Below are 19,799 nucleotides of genomic sequence, written 5' to 3'. Positions count from 1 at the left end.
TGGTGGGAGCCTGGCAGCGGGTGTTGGCACTTCTTCCCAAAGTAGTAAAACTTTCTGACTCAGAAGCGCTTTCCCCCATCTCTTCTAGAGCGCTCGCCTGAAACATGTTGGGACGCAGGGAGCTGTTTACATCCCTCATGGGATTACGCACAGACTTTTCTCCCCCTGCTTTGCTTGGCCACACTTCAAGAGGAAAATAATTACTGTTATATAACTCATTTCGTGAAACTTCCTATTCAGATGTTTGTGGGAAGAGAGGAGGATTGTGTTCCACCTGGCTGGGCCATTACGTAACCCCATGCTCTGTGTGTTCTCCTTGTTTTTAACTCCCAAGTTGCTGACTCAGCCGCAGGCTCCAGTGCAGGGCTTTCAATATGTTTTCTAGCCAAGATGGACCAAACCACCTCATAGTCCAGCAGCGTCCTTTCCTCAAACCGCCCTCCACGTTTGCACACAGCTTAGCAGAAATTGGCCTTTCTTGTATGGGAAATGGCTCCAGACTGTAGTATTTTTGGAGGTAGTCCATGCTGGTTATGCTCACTGCATAATGTGACCCCAGACAATGAGCCAATTTCCAAGCTGTAAGGGAAGATGGGCGAATGGTGGGGATCTGTAGTCTTCTGGGAGAGTCTATGCAGGAAAATTGTGATGTGTTGTGAGTGTTGGTTGCATTGGAAATAGAATTAGAAGCTGGGGGAAATAAATGGCAAGGTAATTTCATCAGCTAAACCATGCAGCCTCATCTGGAACCCATTTTCAGTTCCAGGGTGAACTGGTGAAAGGAGTGTTCCAGAGTAATGCGCAGAGCGCGTCTTGCCTTGAGGAGAGTGGCCGAGGAGGGTGACACCACCTTTAAAAACCCTTTATTTTATAATGTTCAGCCATGAGGACTAGTAACGTAGCTTCATTGTCGAAGGAGTTTTGGCATTGTTGGTTGACACCTTCCAGGTCCCATGCAGGGGCCGCTGAGCAGCCATGTCTCCTTCTTCTCTCCTGCCATTTTCATAGCTTCTGAAACTCTCTTTCCAGAACAAAGACCTCAAAAGCCGCCTCACAAGCTTAGAAGGGTTCCAGAAGCCCAGCGCCAACGTCTCACAGCTGGAGTCGCACATCCAGGAGCTTCAAGACAAACTCCAGTCAGAAGAAAGGCAAGTCAGGCATACACACACACACACCCATCTCACTCTGACTCTTTCAGCAGTGGAGAAATTGGTTTGGCTCTAAGCTCCTTAACAGAAGTGCACATCTGAAGCCCATGTAAAAGGGGTCCAGTTTCCCTCAAGATACAGGGTAGAGCCTTTTGTGTTAATGGATGAGCTAAGAATCTGCCTTCCATCACTGCATAGGAATGCAGATTAAAACCAGCCCACACAAAAGCCTTCATATGTCTGAGGGCAGGCAACTGAGCAAGATGATTGAATATAACTCTGCAGCAAACCAGGTCTCTTTGCGTAGCTCTGTTTTGCCACGAAACACACACACACACAAAGTACTAAAGCTGTGATGACTCCCCTCCTCCTGTTTTCTTTTTTTCAGAGAGAAAAGCGTCCTGGTGTCGTCGAATCGCAAACTGGAGCGGAAGGTGAAGGAACTCACCATCCAGATCGATGACGAGAGGCAGCATGTCAATGACCAGAAAGACCAGGTGAGTGGTGAGAAAAGCAGGGCCCTTAGTTGCTTTTCTCTCGCTGCAGGTGGAAGGGGACAAACTGGAAAGGACAGAGCCAGAAGAGAATAGCATCAAAATCCTGGCTTAGCAGCTGCCACCTGCCTATTGTCCACCTGGTAAATAGAAAATGGTGGTTTCGAAAAGGTATGATGTGCTTTGCATACAGGACTGGGAGATCTGGAAAATTTTGCCAGTCAAAGTAGCCTGTATTGAACTAGGTGGGGCCGGTGTTGTGACTCTAAAGCAACTTCCAATATTTGTGCTCAGGATAAATGTCTCCTCCCTAGGGATGTCAGTTCAGGACTGTCCCAGACCCTGAGGTATCTGAGACAAAACCTGAGACATAAGGACAGCCCCTGGTGATGCCATGAAATGGCTGTGCATCAAGTAATAGCCATAGTTGGTCACAGCTTGCCATTGAAAGACACACACAGATACAGAGCATATTTCCCTACTTAGAAATTAAGAGAGACATCTTAGCTAAAGGAGGCAGGTCCCAGATGAAGGTGATGAAGTAAAGGGATTATTCCTCCTTGCTTAGTATCCCAAAATATTTAATCTGGTCTACTCGCTTCTAGACAGAAGCTGGATGCGGAGCAGAGCAGAGTGCTGTATAGAGCAGAGACTTGGTGCTACAACAGCTGGGAGGGAAAGAGGAAGCTAACTAACTAAATGCACAGGCCTCCTGTGGTGTCTTTGTGAATTGTAGCAACAAGTCAATAAAGCCTTGGAAGTTGAAATAAGTTGTTGCTTTCCTAACTGAGCTGGAGGCTTGTACATAGTCCTGCCCTGAGCTGAACCCATCGAAACTCAGCCTCTTGTTTCAACCCCTTATGTAGCTGAGCTTGCGGGTCAAAGCACTGAAGAGACAGGTGGATGAGGCGGAGGAAGAGATTGAGCGCCTGGAGGCGGCCCGGAAGAAGGCCCAGCGGGAGCTGGAGGAACAACACGAGGTCAATGAGCAGCTGCAGAGCCGTGTGAAGGCCCTGGAGAAGGACCTCTGGTAAGAAGCAGGAGACTCTTCTGCCCCTTCCTACCCCTGTCTGCAGTTGTCCATGTGTCTCGAAGAAACAGACCTTTCATACACAACATACTTCCTCTAATACATATCTCTGGAATGCAGTATGGGATTTGTATCTTCATAAGTGGACTTAGAGTGCTTCTGGCAGATGTTGACCATAGAGTGGCCCTGGAGGATCTAGAGATTCCTCAAGAGGTGGGCTCTCAGGTAAAAGAAAAGTGTTTATTTATTTTTCCACTTTCACAGGGGGCCTGTGCCCTTACCCCTAGTGAATGTGGAGAGTCCACTGTATTCACCAAAGGGCTGCTGGGATGTTAAAGCATATGGGCATCTTTTGCACCATGGTGGAGTAATTAATGCACCATGGCCCAGTGTGCCTCAGACACTGATGTGCATCAGGGCCTATCCAGACAACAGGTAGCACATGTAGCACAGCAGGAGCACCTGATGCACAGCAGAAATGCCCAATCCACAGCACAAGTGCCTGATGCGCTTTGGAGCATTCTTGCTTTTGAGAACTCCTGGCCACGGTTGGAAACTGAGAAACCAGTTCCTCTTCTTTTAGCTTGATCCAGCAAAGTGTTTCACCAGCAGTCCCTTTTAAAAGCAGTAAGTGCATCCCACCCAAATCCCTCTTTCCAGAAGGATGCCAATTTTCTCGCTTGCTTGTCTCCCTCCTGATCCAGGCGCAAGGCTGCCCGGTCCACCGCTGAATCCTCTCTGAAGGATGACCACTTGAGCTCGGACGAGGAGTTTGACAGTGCCTATGGCCCTTCCTCCATCGCGTCCCTCTTGACGGAGGGAAACCTCCAGACCAGCTCCTGTTAGCGGTGTCCAGCTCCATGGGATGGCAGGGAAGAGGACTGGCTGTCTCACATGGGCTTCGTTGGGGCTTTCTGACAAACATTTTAAATCCAGCAAAAAGAGCTATTGCCTCTGCAGAAGACAACCAGAAGATGAACGGGTCCAGCACCACCATGACATTGTGTGGCTGTAGATAAAATAGATGCCTTTTATCAATGGGAAGGAAGGATTTTAATTTTTTGCTTGCCAAGGGATAGTGGGAACAGGGTTGGGGAGAGAGGTAGAATATAAAATGGCAGAAAATAGTATTTAACCTTGCCCCTGCTCCTGGCAGTCACCCTCTTGATCTGGTTCTCAGGGCATTGGTGAATGATTAAGACATAGAATCTTCTCGGTTTCCCTTTTTTACAACCAAATTCTAATTTTCTTGTATGTGTATATACAGGGGTGGCTCTTTTTTTGTATGTACCTCGATCGCATGTGTACGGAATTGGATGTGCAATAATGTTTCGGAGTAACCTGAGGAGATGGGCGAATGTGTCTTTCGAGGATAGCTGGATCCTCGTCCCCACTCAGTATGTGCATGTTGGCATTGAGCAGACCGGGTTTGCAGGGTGGCCTTTCTAATCCAGTTGATTGTTATGCCTTGGTCTGTGCTGGTAGATCTTTCATTCTTTACGATTTCGGTGCCTAGGGTGGAAGAGAATGTGTGTCTTTCCTAGGCCGCTTTCTTGGTTGGCTTGGCTTGTATTTCTTTCTGGCATTGTCAGACTATTTCCTTTGCACAGATGCGGTCCCTTTCTTAGGGCCCTTTCACGCTACACAATCATAGTGCTGCTATCACACTTTAATTGCCATGGTCCTGTCTTATCAAATCCTGGGTTTTACAGTTCAGGGAGTGGCATTTTGAATTCTCAGCCAGAGAACTCTAATGCCTCACCAAACTACATATCCCGTGATTCCGTATGTGGAATCATAGCACTATAACTGTGCGGTGTGATAGGGCCCCTCGATTTCCTGATTATATCCTTGGATGCCCTCATTGTCCCAGTGAACATGATCCTAGTCAAAGTGTTTGGGAGCAAAGGCGACTTTTTGGGGTGAAAGAGGATCTTGGGGGTTTAGAATGGTGGTCTGATGCCTGCTGGAGCAACATACCCTCTCTTTGGATCCAGAGAAAGTCTCTTGCATCCAAAATGTAATTCGTTTTCACCTCCTTGCTTTTGAGCCTGGATGATCCCCATTAAGTGGAAACTCTTTTTCGGCAAGTGGTACAGTTTTCATCTGACTCATGCTTAGGTTGTTGGGAATAGTAGTGACTTGTGTCAGAATTGGCTTGTACTGCAGGATGCAATAGTCAAGGTGCCAGCGAAACGCTCCATTTCTCAAAAGCCTGGGAACTGGAGAGAGGCTTGCCTCAAAATGAAACCAGTGGTCTTTTGTAGGTAGGGAACCTCATCTAAGAAACGCCTAAAGCAGTTCCCCCCCAACCCAGTTCTCCTTAGATGTCATTGGACTAAAAATCCCATTGCATCTGGCCCTTGCCTATGCTGCTAGGGGGAATGAGAGCTGTAGTCTGAAGCATCTCAAGAGCCCCAGGAGGGAGGGAGGCTGTCCTACAGAATGAAAGGAGAGGGAAATGTTTTCTATGCTGTAGAAACTGGCACAGTGTTGCCCAAATATTGTTGTTCATCTCTCTGGATTGTGAAAATCAAGGGGCATCTTGAAGCTTCTCCGCCTTCTCGCTTGCTAATGGTGCTAAGCACTGTTCAGTGTGGGATAACCAGCTATGCATGCCTTTTGACGTTTGCCCTTAAAATCATGTCCTGTCACGTTTCTCCTTTTCTGATTCCTAGAACAACAGCAAAGCGAGGCTCAGGGGTGAGATCATGACAGTGATGATGAGGACAAGAATCCTGGTATGTTCTCTTCATTCCTGTTGCCTTTGTATGATTCCTCTAAGCCAGCCTGGTGCCATGGAACAGCACCCATCGGACTGTGTGCCCATGGTTAGAACATGAATGCTAGCAGGTCATTTTCCATCCTGAGTCAGGTAATTTAGTCTTTTGATTTGAGAGGAGACCCTAGATAAGCTCTGTGGGACATTCTTTTTCTCCTGTATGGCAGTTTTAAAAGGTTGTTCATCTTTCTCTGGTTTTCCCCCTGCCTCACGTTGTATCTGCAGCTGGGGTTATGAAAACAGTAAGGTGAGACTCAGCCCCAGCAGAACCTACATGGGTCACGCCTTTGTAAATCTCAGTTTTCTCCCAGCGCTGGGTGTTAGAGAATACTGCTCTGTTACTCTGTAGAATATAGCCGTGCTATTGAATCTTTGTAAGGGCTGCTTTCCCCTTGTTTTCCTTCATGGTACAGACTTCAGGTATCCCTCTTTTACCTTTCCAGGCCTTGCACCAAGTGCCTTATTGTAGATCTGTCCCAAGAGAGGGATGCACCTAATGTCCTTTTCTGAATGGGAGGCAGACCACGCAGGCCATGTTTCGAATGACAGTGTGGCATTTGCACAAACGTGTGCTTTCGCACCATGGGAAGGCTGCAGCCTTGCTGGGTTCCAACTTTTCTTTACCGTGTGCTTTCCCTCTTGAAAGGTCGCCTTAACAAGGATGGTCCCATTAGGACAAAAAACCCCAACAGCTTGATTTTACAAAGTGAAAGGGAGCAAGTCTGGTTCCTGGTTGGAGAGCTGGTTTTTCCCCCTCTCAGCTAGGCCATCTTGAAGGATGTGGCTTCAGTGGCGGAAGTAGTTTGGAGATGACCCTGGAACTTTGCAAGCTGAACATTTGGGAGGAGGGGAAACATGTCCTTTGGGAAATAGCATAAGGAATTCAACCACTCAAGTTTTGCATGGGACAGGCAGCAGGCAAGTCAAGCTGAGTACCTTCCAGATGGATGAAGGACATAGCTGGGAAAAGTTTTGGTAAGCTTAGCGGGGGCAGGATGGAGTTACGGGTGGAAGGATTACCTTCTGCACTAAACCCCATCATCTGTAAAGCTTTGCATCGATCCCAAATCTGGAATCGCCAAGCTGCACACTGGAAGCCCTGCCAAGGGTCACAGACCTCTGGCAAAAGATATCCCGTCTCTGGACCTTAACTTTTTAACCTGGCATTGGCAAAAACAATGTCTTCAAGATGACAATGAGGTTTCCTAGAACCTCCTTGGCACCATCTTGCCCAAATTGACGCTTGTTGGTAGTGACTTCTTTTTGCTAGAGGAAGACACCACAGCTAGGGGAGGAAGCCTCAGCTTGCTTTTTGAGGCTTTGGTAGAAGCTCAAGGCAGGTCCTTCAGGACAACCATGCATGGCCATGTCAAGAGTACAGGAGATAGATGATCCCCAAGAAACACAGCTGTGCTGTTTTGAGTGCCACAAGTGGAATGACCACCATCTTGTGGTTAGAAACCATCTTTGCCACTATGTGGTCCTTTAGTCCAGGGTTGGAAGTCTGCTGCTTCTTTGCTCTGTCAGCAACAAGGCATTGCTAAGCTTTTGCCAAACTGGACAGGATCCGGCAAGAACTTAATGGCAGCAGCTGCAGCTGGAGCATCTCTGCAAGAAAGAGCTCCCTGGATCGTTGTGTCTTGGTTACACCTCCTGTTTGCTTATGATGCATTTAAAAGGTACAGATTTAGCCCTTCAATTCCCAACAACATTTTGAGGTTGGAAATTGCCATGCGTTGGGGAATTCAGCGGACCATAAAAGTCAAAACACTTTATGGTCTCCTCATCTTTGGTGAATCCCTTGTGAAGCTACCTTTATAGAGCAGTTAGTGCTGCTGGGTTGTGAGCTTTGCCGAACGAGCATCGGCTGTAAAATCCATCACTTTTCAGGTGCACATGGGTGTTGTTGTTCCACCTGACTACCCAATGTGTGACGCAGCGAGAGCAAACCATAGCAATAAAACACGGATATAAAACTGTCCCGCTTTGAAATTTAGGTGTGGCAAGGCAATGTTTAACCATGCGTTTGGCCACGATAGGGACTGGGTCACCTTATTCCCTAAACCCAACTTGTGTAAACCTTAGCTCAGTTTTCTTGTTTGTGTAAAACGATTCAGTCTTACACCGTACTGTGAAATACCCAAAGGGATCTTTGAGGTCAGTCGTCACCAAACCCAGACTGAGAATATGTCCATCCAGTGGCCGCAAAGACCGTTTTCATCTTCGGCAGCCTCTCCTGCTTTTTCAGGCAGCTAAACTTGTTCATAGATTATGACTGCAATAACAACACAATGCTCTGAAATGATATTGTGGGATTTGGGGGCATGCATACCTCCAGACCACGCCATTCAGATACATTTTGCATAACAGTTGCAGCTTTGGTCATCGCAGGTTGGAGACGAGATGAACAATTCTCCATCCATGCTCATCTATGAAAGAAATGAGTGTTTTCAAAAGTGTGCAGAGTTGATGTGGGACGATGGCCACTGCTCCATTCAGTTTGCCAGAGCGAAATCTATGGTAGTTAGAAAAACGACAACGGCAATGCAGAGACCCTTGGAAGCTGTACTTCATCTTATTTTATGTTCTTATCTTTTTTACCGCAAATGCAATAATCCAGAAGTGTATCCTGGGGAGGGAGAAAACGTGATCCAAGTGGAATGTTTAATGCCGATGGTGTGCGCATATCCTATCATGTTCGACTTGTACAGTTTTAAAATGGCTGCTAAAAACAATCCGGGTTGGTTTTTATTATTTGTAACTTTTGATTTCCCTCCAGATTTTATTTTCCTTTTATTATTAAAAGAAAATGAAACTTGTACATTGATTTTTAAAATAAAAGTTCTATATTAATCAGGCCTTTGGTTCTCTTTTTCCTCTTTCCTTCCTCGCCTACCAGTCTCGAAAGATTGATGCAAAGTATATATAGGACATAGACATTGGATATATATATATATATATATATATATATATATATATATATATATGTCCACACATGCATATTGTTTTGAATAGCATCATTTGCTTAAGCCTGTTGAACTGTTCTTTCTTTCTTTCTTTCTTTCTTGGAAATATATTCAGGACCATGTTAGTCATGCAACAAAATATTGCAAGAGGTAATATGTGCATCTATCTGTCTGTCCATCCTATCACAGATGTAGACTCCGATCCTTTGCAGGAATTGTTGTGTGTCTTCGAGTCGTTTCTGACTTAACGGCGATCCTATCATGGGTTTTTCTTGGCAAGATGTGTTCAGAGGACGTTTGCCATCGCCTTCTGATGAGGCTGAGAAACGTGTACAGAAAAGAAATATTGTGAAAAGTAATATCATGTTTTGAAAAAGGATTTGAACGCGATGCATGGAAGCTAAGGGCCAGAATATACGAACGGAGTATCAGGAACCATCTCTGTCCCCCGTACTTTTTAAATCGGTTGGAGTGCTCCTCTTTTTCCAAAAGCAAATTTAAAATGTATTGAAATCATAAACAAGATGGTAAAAATAGTACATAGAAAGATCTTGCAGCACCTTTGAGACTCACTGAAAGAAAGAAGTTGGCAGCCTGAGCTTTCGTAGACTTCAGTCTACTTTCTTAGATGCATCAAATGCATCTGATGCACCTCAAAATGCATTTGAGAAAGCAGACTGAAGTCTACGAAAGCTCATGCTCCTTTTTGCTTCAGTGTCGTGGTTGCTGGCTTCTCAAAGAGGTCTCAAGGCAACCAGAGATACGTATTTCCGTCATGGCAGGCCTACAAAAGGCAACGCGGCCTGGCAAATCCTTATCTTATATCTGGAAAGTAGGTCATAAATGCAAAGCTTTGCTTTGCGCAACCCAGGAGCAAGTCAGGTTGGCCGAAGCATGAAGCCAAGCACATGGGACGCGCCTTTCCCTTGGCTTTTATTCCTGAATATTGGCAAACCTGAATGGCCGGCAACCTCACAGATAAGCTTTCCTTGCCCAGATGTGCTTTACTCCAAGGTTTTAGCATTACTCCACCTTGTAGGGTATGGTTTCCTTGCTCCATCCTATGAGTAATGGAGTTGGCGCTGGCCTGGCATTTGCTAACTTTATCAGATTCAACCTTCAGATGTTTAAGCTCACAACCGTGGTTCCCAAACTTTGGTCCTCCAGGTGTTTTGGACGTCGGCTCCCATCTTGGCCAAGTCGGTTGGGGCTTCTGGGATCTGAAATCCAAAACAAACAGAGGGCCAAAGGCTGGGAACCATTGCCCTAGCAGGAATATTGAGAGCAAACCCTTAATATCTTAAAATGTCTCTGTTTCCCTCTCCTCCTCCCACTTTCTCCCATTGCCCTTGCTGCAAACAAAAGGTACTTTGCACTCCATTAATTCAACAGGGGCAGAAATTTGCTCTTCCCAGTAAGTTTAGGCAAAAGCAAACTGCTGTAACCTGTCCTAGTTTGTGCATTCCTCTTGTTTTCTTCGCCTTGACCACACTCTTGCCATTGCTTTGGCCACACATGTCTTGCTTTTTATCTCTGATATGTTAGAGGAGCCAGTCTGGTGTGGTTTGAGTGTTAAGACTACAACTCTGGAGACCAGGGTTCGAATCCTCTCTCAGCCATGGAAACCCACAAGGTGACTTTGAACAAGTTACATGCTCTCAGCTTCAGAAAAACCCACGATACGGTGTCTCCATGAGTCTAAAATGACTGGAAAATACACAACAACAACAAATTAAACCTTCCACACTTTTATTTATGGATGCAGCATCTTAAAAGAGGGTCCCTCCTTATCTCAAGATGGAGTTGCTTGCTCTCTTCGGATGTGTGTGCAGAGCGTATCTGAATACACACACATTTTGTGTGACTTTTTGTGATTGCAAAGAACAGGTTGCGACACGGTCTTTACAATCTGGGCCCGGCTGTGTAGCCCTGATAAGATCTGTGGCAACAAATTGAGAAAGCATTGCAATTAAAGTTCCTTTATTTGCATAGCGTAATGGGCCGCCATCTTTGCCTTCTCTTTCACGAAGAGCTAGGACTCCTCAGAAAGCGCTTTGCTTAATAAACCAATGTTTTTACCTCAGCAACCTTTCCTGCAATACCTCAGGATTGCGTAAATATAGGATAAAGCTCTTTGAGGTATTGCGGGAAAGATTCCTGAGGTAAAAATCACTGGGAAAACATGGATTTCTTTTGGTTTATGAGGCAAAGCTCTTTCTGGGGAGTCCAGGCTCAGAAAATTTACCTCAGAAAACTTAGCCACAGCACCTCATCCTTCCTTTTTCTGTAGGATCTAATTACATTTAAATCAATTATCCGTTAAATTAAGACGTTTCCTGTCAAAAAGAGGCGACTTAAATACATCTGTCTTTCCGCTCGAATGATTGACTTGAGTTCAAATTTCGGCACGAAGTCATTGGATAAGTTATTAAGCAATGAAAAGAGAGGCTGTGTTGCAGATGCAATACATCATTAATTTTGCAGCTGGTTATACACACACACACACACATATATATATACATACACACATATATAATTCATATTTTCATTTAAAAAAAAGCAAACAAAGCTCAGTTGACAATATTGAATTAATGTTTTGCTTTGTACAACTTCCATTCTGTTACCATCTATAAAGAAATATTACCTGCAAGCTAGGTTTTTATAAGCATGATATTTTCTTTATTAAAGTGCAAAACATATAAATGCATATACTGTACACACTTTCCATATCTTAAAAACGTATAAGGAAAAAAACAAATCTAGCTAACAACAAAACTAACCAAAATCTAACAAGATATATATACATACATACACAAACACACACACACACACAACAAAGAGGGAAACAAAGGTTTCTAGCTGCCTCTGAATAAACCTTGCCAGGAAAATAATAATAATAATAATAATAATAATAATAATAATTCTAGCCTAGAGAACAATAATAAAAACCCCATGATAGGGTCGGTTTGGGATTGCCATAAGTTGGAAACGACTTAACAGGCACACTTCTCAGGTAGCAAAAGCTCGATTTTACCATTTTAAATAATGGACACCATTGTATTGTAGTATATAAAATGTAATATATAATAAACTGTGTATAATGGGACTTGAGCATCCATGGATTTTGGTATCCATTGGAACCAAACTGCAGCAGATACCAAGGGACCACCATAGATGCAAATGCATGTAAGGTCAGACACATTTGCGGCTTTGACTTTTGCAAATTTGATTATTTGCGGATTTGATTAATATATTCTTTCTAGGGATTTCTAAGTCCTCCAGCGCAACTCTGCTGGAGGTTCACCATAGAGTTGCGTTGGGGAACCTAGAAATCCCTACTGAAAAGGCTTCTCTAGGCATTTGTAGGTCCTCCAACATGATTTTATGACCACCTTCTGGCAGAAGTTGACCATAAAGTTGCATTGGAGAGCCTAGACATTCCTACAGAAAAGACTTCTCTAGGCGTTTGTAGACGCTCCACCATGATCCTATGATCAACCTCTGGCAGATGTTGACCATAGACTTGCACTGGAGGGCCTGGAGATTCCTAGAGAGCTATTCGCTTAGTTAAAAATAATAGTATTTGTTTTTAATTTAAGTTTTTTTCTACATTTAAGGGGATCCTTCGCCCCTAACACCAGAGAATGCGGAGTGACCACTGTACGTTGAATCACCATAAAGTGAAGATGTTGCGCACTCTCAACAACGCATGCAAAACATTTTGGATCTTGGAACATTTTGGATTTTTTGCACTTCTGGATAAGAGAGACCTATATTCTGAAATTTAAAATATATATATATATATATATATATATATATATATTTGAATATTCTTTTATTTTTAGTCCCAGCCATGTCAGATCAGAGATCCTCAACCGCTTTGGCTTGACATAAGAGAGGCATGAATTAGTCCCTTGTTTGCAAAGTTGCTTCCTTATTAGGCCACCTTTGCAGGGCTTTCATTCCTGCCTTTGGACTTTCCAGGCAAATACTGCGGAGGTGACTCCACCTGGATCCAGGTGGCACCTGGCCCCGATGCTGTCACCGCATTCCTGGTTACCAGGATACGCTCGGAAACCCCAGAAACCCAGGATCTGCGCATGTTAGCAGCGAGACCTGGCTGGGATTGACACAGCCGGGTATCTGGTGGAGCGAGTTCGAGGCTGCCGTGTCTGGTTCCCAGGAGATACCGGATCATCCAGTTGCAGCCGTCCCTTGGGGCCATCTTGAGAATAGTTATGTTCAGATTCAGACATCTTCAGCCGCTCTCTCAGCCTGGCAGCGTTTGAGACAGTGGCACCAATCCTCGTTTAGACTCAGGCTTTTGCCCAATTAACTCTAATTTAGTCAGGTTTTTAAAAAGCACATGCTTCCCTTAAGGGCCTTGCGTGTTCTTGGCCTTCAAGCCGTTTCCGGCTTACGGAAACCCTATTTCGTTCCGCTTGAGGACATGCTTCCGAAAGCCTATTTCCACGTCACAGTGTTCCCCCAAAAGCAACTACATTCATCCCTCCATATTTGCATCTTTGATATTTACGGATGTGATTAATATGTTCTCTCTAGGAACATCTAGGTCCTCCAGTGCAACTCTGTGGTCAACTTTAACTAAACGTTGTACTGAAAGACCTAGAGATTCCTAGAGAGAAGACTCTACTAGGCCTTTGTAGCTCCTCCAGAGCAACTCTATGGTCAACGTTAACTAAAAGTCACACTGAAAGACCTAGAGATTCCAAGAGAGAATACTCTACTAGGCCTTTGTAGCTCCTCCAGCGCAGTCCTATGGTCAGTGTCTGTCGGACATTGATCACAGAGTTGCCTTTAGTGACAAAGTTGTGGTTGTGTGCCTCCAAGTAGTGTCCAAGTTACGGCAACCCTAAGGCGAACCTATAATGGGTTTCCTTGGCAGGGTTTCTTCAGAGGGCTGTTGGCCATTGCCATCTTCTGAGGCTGAGAAAGTGTGACTTGCCCAAGATCAGGTGTTGATCATAGAATCACAGTGGAGGATCTACAAATGCCTAAAGAAGCATTTTCTCTAGGTTCTCCAGCACAACTCTATGGCCAAGTTCTGGCAACTTGGAGGTTCCTAGAGAGAACACAGTAACCAAAGCCACACATAATCGAATCCACAAAAGCCAAAGCCGCAAATGTTTTTTATATTGTATTTTATTTTTATATATTGTTTTATTTGTTATTTTATCATCATCATCATTATGTGGAGGGCCGACTGTATAACAAAGGTTTAATCAGGACAAATTGGGACAGATGGAGGGCATGCCTGTTCCTAGGCAAAACCCCATATAATTAGATTTCTTTTGGCCTGGATGAAGATGCTTAATTGGTCCATCTTCACCGCTTTATATAATCAAGTAAGTCAATTTCCAACACCGCTCTCTAAGCTGACTATATCGGAATGAAACTATATCCATGCTTCCTTGCAATTAAACCCTGCTTCGCTCAATGGGGTTCGCTCCGTACCCAGTAATTTGCAGCCTTCGCTGTCGTGTCCCGGGATTTTAAGTGCGTGAGGGAGTTGCGAGGTATTTTCCAACCCCAATTAGAGTTCTAATATTTTGTATATCACAGTGTCAAATATATATATAGATAGATATAGATTTCCTGGCCGTTGTGAGAATCTTCCGCAATGGGAGAAAATTGTGTTCTCTCTCAAACTGGGCAACGTCACTTTTGCACCGCTGCCTTAACAGTTTGCCAAAAAGCAGCCCCTGTTAGGACATAAAACGTGACATAATAACCCCGTAATATAATACGGGATGTTTAATAATCCCATAATTATACCCTCTGATATGTCACAGATGGAAACTGGGACACATGAGCCCAAGCACCTTAAAAGCGTAGTCAAAATGGTGACTGTTATTAAAGAGGAAGAATGCAAAAGCTAGGAGAGGCGGCTGCGGTTTGCTTTTGCCTGAACCGACTGGGAAAGGCACGAAATCCTCTTTCCTTGTTGAGTCCATTGATCACAAACTCCTTTTGCATTTTCAATTCACTTTGTAGCAATTGAAGTAAGCTGAGGACCAAAGGGGGAAGCGGGGAAAGGAACCAGGACGTTTTAAAACGCAGCCGGAAAAGTGGGACGGCAAAGGATTAATGGGGACTGTCCCTGGCGAACCAGGGCAGCTGGAGGCTATGCATCGTATATTAAATATTGACCTCAGTCCCTTAGCGTACGCTAATGGTGTAATTGCAAGCGCGACCGCCGTGTTTAGCATTTATATAGCCTTGTAAAAATACTCAGGATTCCTATGAATGTTCTTGGTATTTGTTGCGGCGGGTGGCCTGCAATGCTTCATATGTCGCTCCGTATGTCGATGAACCATTGTTAGCATTGCGTTGGGTGCCTTCAAGTAGTTTCCGATGGGTTTTCTTGGCAAGTTTTAAAATACAAAAAGGACGTAGTGTATTAAGTCAAACTCCATAAGCTTCTTGATCTTCCAATTTTACATCTTTCGACTTCCATTTACCTCCAAGGTATAAGAGGAAGCATCCCGTAGGAGGAAAAAACCCCGTATCAATACCTTGCTTGTTTTTGTCCTCCTAAGTATTTTGTTTCCGTAAAGTATTGCATTCCTCGTTTTTGCGAATAATATATATCAGTCAATCGAATTAAACTATAATCACTTCCTTGCTTATTTCATAGTTGTATATCTCTTCTATAATTCTTCTTCTATAGTGCTTCCATCTTTGTTAATACTTTATTTCCACCTGCCTTTTCAGTTGGTCTTTGCTTGTATTAACTATCTTTGACCTGACGTTCTCGACATACCTTCCTTTTTGTCTTTTTCATGGCGACCCCATTTATTTAATAGGGTTTTCTTAGGCAAGGAAGACTCAGTTTGCCGGTTCCTTCCTCTGGAATATAGCCTATGGCGCCTAGTATTTGTTGGTGGTTCCTCGTCCAAGTACCAACCAGGGCTAACCTTGCTTAGCTTCCAAGATCGGATGGGATCGGGCGGCTTTCGGGTTTTTAATGTTCATTTGTGACTTACGCCATCTAATGGGGTTTTCTTGGGTGGATTTGCCAGTGCCATCCTATGAGGCTGAGAGAATAGGACCTGCCCAAGGTTATCCAATGGATTTCCATGGCTGAACGAGGATTTGAACCCTGGTCTCCAGAGCCCTAGTCCAACCACGCTAGCTCCCATGGGATGCATTAGAAGAACCCAACAGTGTATAACTTTGAATACGGATGTCCAACAGACGTCCAAGAGGCTTTTTGGAGTCTCTCCTTCGTCTCTGCCACTGACTCAGGACTGTCTCCTTGGTCATGCCACCTCTCTCACATTTCCTTTGTGTTAAGAAAGAAAAGCAAACAGTGAAGAGGAGTGAGTCACGGTTTTCTGAATTCTTTCCCGGAGGGTTGTTTTGAGCTTTACAATATATGCATTTCAAATGCCAAAGTTTGTGGCTGGTCCAGGATGCTTGCATCCCTCCAGGGCATTTTGGAGGCGCATGGTAAGAGTGCGTAACCCTCTTGCCTTTATGTCACCTTTATGGCGTGTCCCTCGCTTCCTGGCCATCGTGTTGTTTGTCCAAATGGAGCTTTGGAATTCGTGATCTTCAACAATACTGTGCAATATGATGCCGGTGTATCTGGAGACGCTCTTGTTTAGGTTGCCAACTGATTGGTGCGTTGGGATGAAGGATCGCTCCTCGACTTTTGCTAGAGTCACCATGAGTCCAGGTCAATGTGAAGGCAGTTGACAACAAGAAATTGAATTTATAAAGCGTAGTCTGAGCAGAATAAATTAGGACAGGATACATACACTTCCTTATCCATCACTTGTATCCCTCTCATGCCAATCTTTTGCAAACATGTAGGAAAAACCAACGCAGGGCTAAGAAGCTACGTTCTTGTGAGTCTCCCTCCAAGGAACGGTGAGCAAACCAGCCTGTGTTTCTAGGCAAAACATGGGGATGTATTCTCCTTACCCTACAATCAAAGAGTTGGAAGAGACCCCAAAAAGGGCCATCCAGTCCAACCCCATTTTGCCATGCAGGAACTCTCAATCAAAGCATCCCCATTGACAGATGGCCCTCCAGCCTGTTTCAAGACCTCCAAAGACAGGGACTCCATCACAATGCTTTCCACTGTTGAAAAGCTTTTACTGTCAAGTTCTTCCTAATGTTTTGGTTGAATCTCTTTTCCTTTACTTTGAATCCATTGCTCCATGTTTTAGTTTCTGGAGCAGCAGAAAACAAGCTTGCTCCCTCCTCAATGTGATACCCCTCCAAACACTGAAACAGGGCTTTCGTATCACCTCTTAACCGTCTCTTCTCCAGTCTGAACATCTCCAGCTCCCTATGCCTCTCCTCATAAGGCATGATTACATCCACAGCCAAGAAAACGTACAATTGTAGCCCTGACGCTTTGTGGTCTCAAATACAGTCTGCGCTGGTCGTTTTTCCCCTCGCGGATCACTCAAGAATATAGTTAAACATTATGCCAAGGGTGGTATTTACATGAGGATTATCGCACGGAAGGAAGGTAAGAGGGTTCACACACCTGAGATGCTACGGATGGGTGAGAAAAACAGTTAAATCTGGTTTATGCCACACTTTGCTGGAAAGGCTATCTGGCCGCTCCTTACCTGTGAAATAAGAGCCTCTCCAGTTTACCTTACAATAACCAGGTGTAGCGAAGGCCTTCCACCTCCAGCCTGCCTCTGCTACTGGCCTCCGATGAGCTCACTTTTTGGGAACGTAGCAATTACAGGCTTCGCAAGGAGAAAAGACGGAGAGGAGAGCGCCACGGGGGTAGTGGCACACCTCAGTGCCAAGGGAGAGGAGGCGCAACCGGCTCCTTTGCCCGAGACGGCGCTGGTGCAGACGGATGTGCCTCGCCGGGGAGAAGCCATGGCCCTCTGGAGCCGTCCCAGGAGGCTCTCTGGACCTGCCGCGGTCGGAGGAGGCTTATCATGGATTACAAAGGAGGAGAAGAGGGTCCTTTGCTTGGAGGTAAGGTGGATAAACCTTGCTAGGTCCAGGTATACATCCCTTAGCAAAGCCTCTGACAGAGAAGCTCCTGTTTACACCTGCCTGGCCCTCCTTTCCATCCTCATGGATCCGCTCCAGCCGGCCGAAGGGCAAATTCAAATCAATTCCAATCCGCATCTGGTTCACACTTGCGCAGAATTGGTTTATCCAAAAAGACGCAGGTTAAATGGGTCTAGCGCATGGCCCCTTCTCCGAATCGCTTTAAACCGATTTGGGGACCGGTTTTAAACGTAGTGGGAATGAGGCCCTAGAACATGGTTGCATAGCCCAAAAAACCCACAGAAGACTATGGATGCCAGCCATGAAAGCCTTCAACAATACGTAAATAACATGCGCATAAAGATAAGCGCATACATATAAAGATCCCACCCAGAGTGAGCTTGTTTTACGTTCCTCTGTGGCAAAATAATCGCATCTCTCATGTCGATTCTGCAACATGAAACAGAACCTCCGTCTCTTTGATGGCAAACAAAATGGAGGGAGAGGCGAGCCTTTATGCGCTGGCCCCAAAATGGTGGGTTAAAAGGCGTAAAGGTAGATCAGGTGGGCGGTTTGCGGAGGTCAAACCTGAGGAAATCCCTGCCTGCACATGCTGCACCAGCTCCGTGACGCAACGTGCGATTGACTTATGGAGCTCCCTGCCACAAGATGCGGATGATGATAACCTTAAGAAGCCTGGCTTAAGAAAGGGTGAGTCAAATTCAAGGGAAAGGATGAGGCTTATCAGCCTCCATTAAATCAGTAAATCGACTTAATGGATCCTCTGAGTGTAGCAGAAGTCTAGCTCTGAATGTTAAGCGATGAGAAGGAAACGCGAGAGAAAAGTTAATTCTCTGGTAATAATAATAATACTAATAATAAGTTTTATTTGTATGCTGTAAATATTTAATTACGGCCCACCATTAAATGTTCCTTCAGTGCCCACAATTTAATGTCAAGCTTTAGCTGAGCATTGAGAGGCAATGCAATCGTAGCAAATATCAAAGTATGGGAGGAGGTCAACGGGTCGGGTGACTCCCCTGGATGCGGGCCTTGGGTTCGAATCTCCTCTCAGCCATTAAAACCCATGCAAACGTGCTCTCAGCCAACCTGAAGGCGCATGACAGCCATGAGTGGAGCGCATGGCGTTGCAAGGGACGCTCATTACAGAAATAGAGCGGCAGGGTATTTTTTACTGGTAGTAAAAACAAATAGCCTCACAGGACAGGATATTAGTCATAATAACAAGCAATATCCCAATTTTCTGCATTAGTAATTGGAATACAAAGCCAACAGCATCATGGCTATTAGTCGGGGTGGCTACCATTAGTTGTTGTTGTCGTTGTGAGCCTTGGAGGCGTTTCTCAATTATGGTGACCCTATGGCTATAATGAGGTTTTCTGGGCAAGATACGTTCAGAGAAGGTTTGGCATGGCAGGAATAATCCAGTTTTGAGATTAAATTCAAATTTTGAAATGTGAAAATTTAAAACAAACCTGGGAGCCCTCCTTTCTTTGACCTTTTAAAGAATTATTTAATAAATAAGTAAATACTTAATAAATAAATAAATATAATAATAAAAATAGCAAAAGCATTTTATTTATATGCTGTAAATATTGAATAAATAAGTAAATAAACTTGCAATAAATATGAAATTAATAAATATTTAATAAGTAATAAGAGTTTTATTTGAATGCTGTAAATATTTAATAATAAGTAAATAAATATTTAATAAATATTTAACAAATAATAAGTATTTATAAGCAGTAAATATTTAATAAATAAGTAAATAAATATTTAATAAATAAATATTTAATAAATAAAAAGTATTTATATGCTGTAAATATTGAATAAATAAATAAAAAATTAATAAATATGTAATAAATGATAGTTTTATTTATATGCTGTAAATATTGAATAAATAAGTAAATAAATATTTAATAAATAAATATTAATAAGTTTTATTTGTATGCTGCAAATATTTAATAAATAAGTAAAATATTTAATTAATAAATATTTAATTATTAATAATAAAAGTTTTATTTATATGCTGTAAATAATAAATAAGTAAATAAATATTAAATAAATATTAAATTATTATTATTAATAAAGAGTTTTATTTATATGCTGTAAATATTTAATAAATATGTAAATAAATATTTAATAAATAATTTTTTAAAAAAGATATGTAGTGCAAAATACAGATGTTGGAGGAGCAGTGGTGCAGTCCTTACCCCATTGCACTGTTTGCATCCACACTGCAGAAATAACCCACTTTGACACCGCTTTAACTGTCCTGGCGCAGTGCTTTCTGGGAACTGTAGTTTGCAGTGCTTGCTGCCAGTCAGAAAAGGGAGTTGAGGTGGGCGTGGTTAGAGGCGGGGC

At 43.7% G+C, this 19,799-nt stretch overlaps 1 protein-coding gene across 8 annotated transcripts in view; it reads left to right on the top strand.

The window, feature by feature from the left end:
- Positions 1-8,312, top strand: part of CGN (cingulin) — a 46,920-nt gene extending 38,608 nt beyond the window's left edge. For 5 of the 8 annotated variants that reach the window (XM_042439383.1, XM_042439381.1, XM_042439385.1 and 2 more), the window contains exons 18-21: positions 1,030-1,148; positions 1,537-1,645; positions 2,509-2,672; positions 3,377-8,312. In XM_042439383.1, coding sequence (XP_042295317.1) covers positions 1,030-1,148; positions 1,537-1,645; positions 2,509-2,672; positions 3,377-3,518 — 534 coding nt within the window. In that variant the 3' untranslated portion in view covers positions 3,519-8,312. Of the gene's footprint in view, positions 1-1,029; positions 1,149-1,536; positions 1,646-2,508; positions 2,673-3,376 lie in introns of those variants that run through there. The other 3 variants (XM_042439386.1, XR_006100688.1, XM_042439387.1) reach the window with 3 other exon arrangements.
- Positions 8,313-19,799: the final 11,487 nt, after the last annotated feature.

Source organism: Sceloporus undulatus, chromosome 9 (genome assembly GCF_019175285.1).
Source record: "Sceloporus undulatus isolate JIND9_A2432 ecotype Alabama chromosome 9, SceUnd_v1.1, whole genome shotgun sequence".
NCBI classification, from domain to species: Eukaryota; Metazoa; Chordata; class Lepidosauria; order Squamata; family Phrynosomatidae; genus Sceloporus; species Sceloporus undulatus.
The sequence above is the reverse complement of the archived record's forward strand: the minus strand, read 5'-3'. Positions and strand labels throughout refer to the sequence as shown.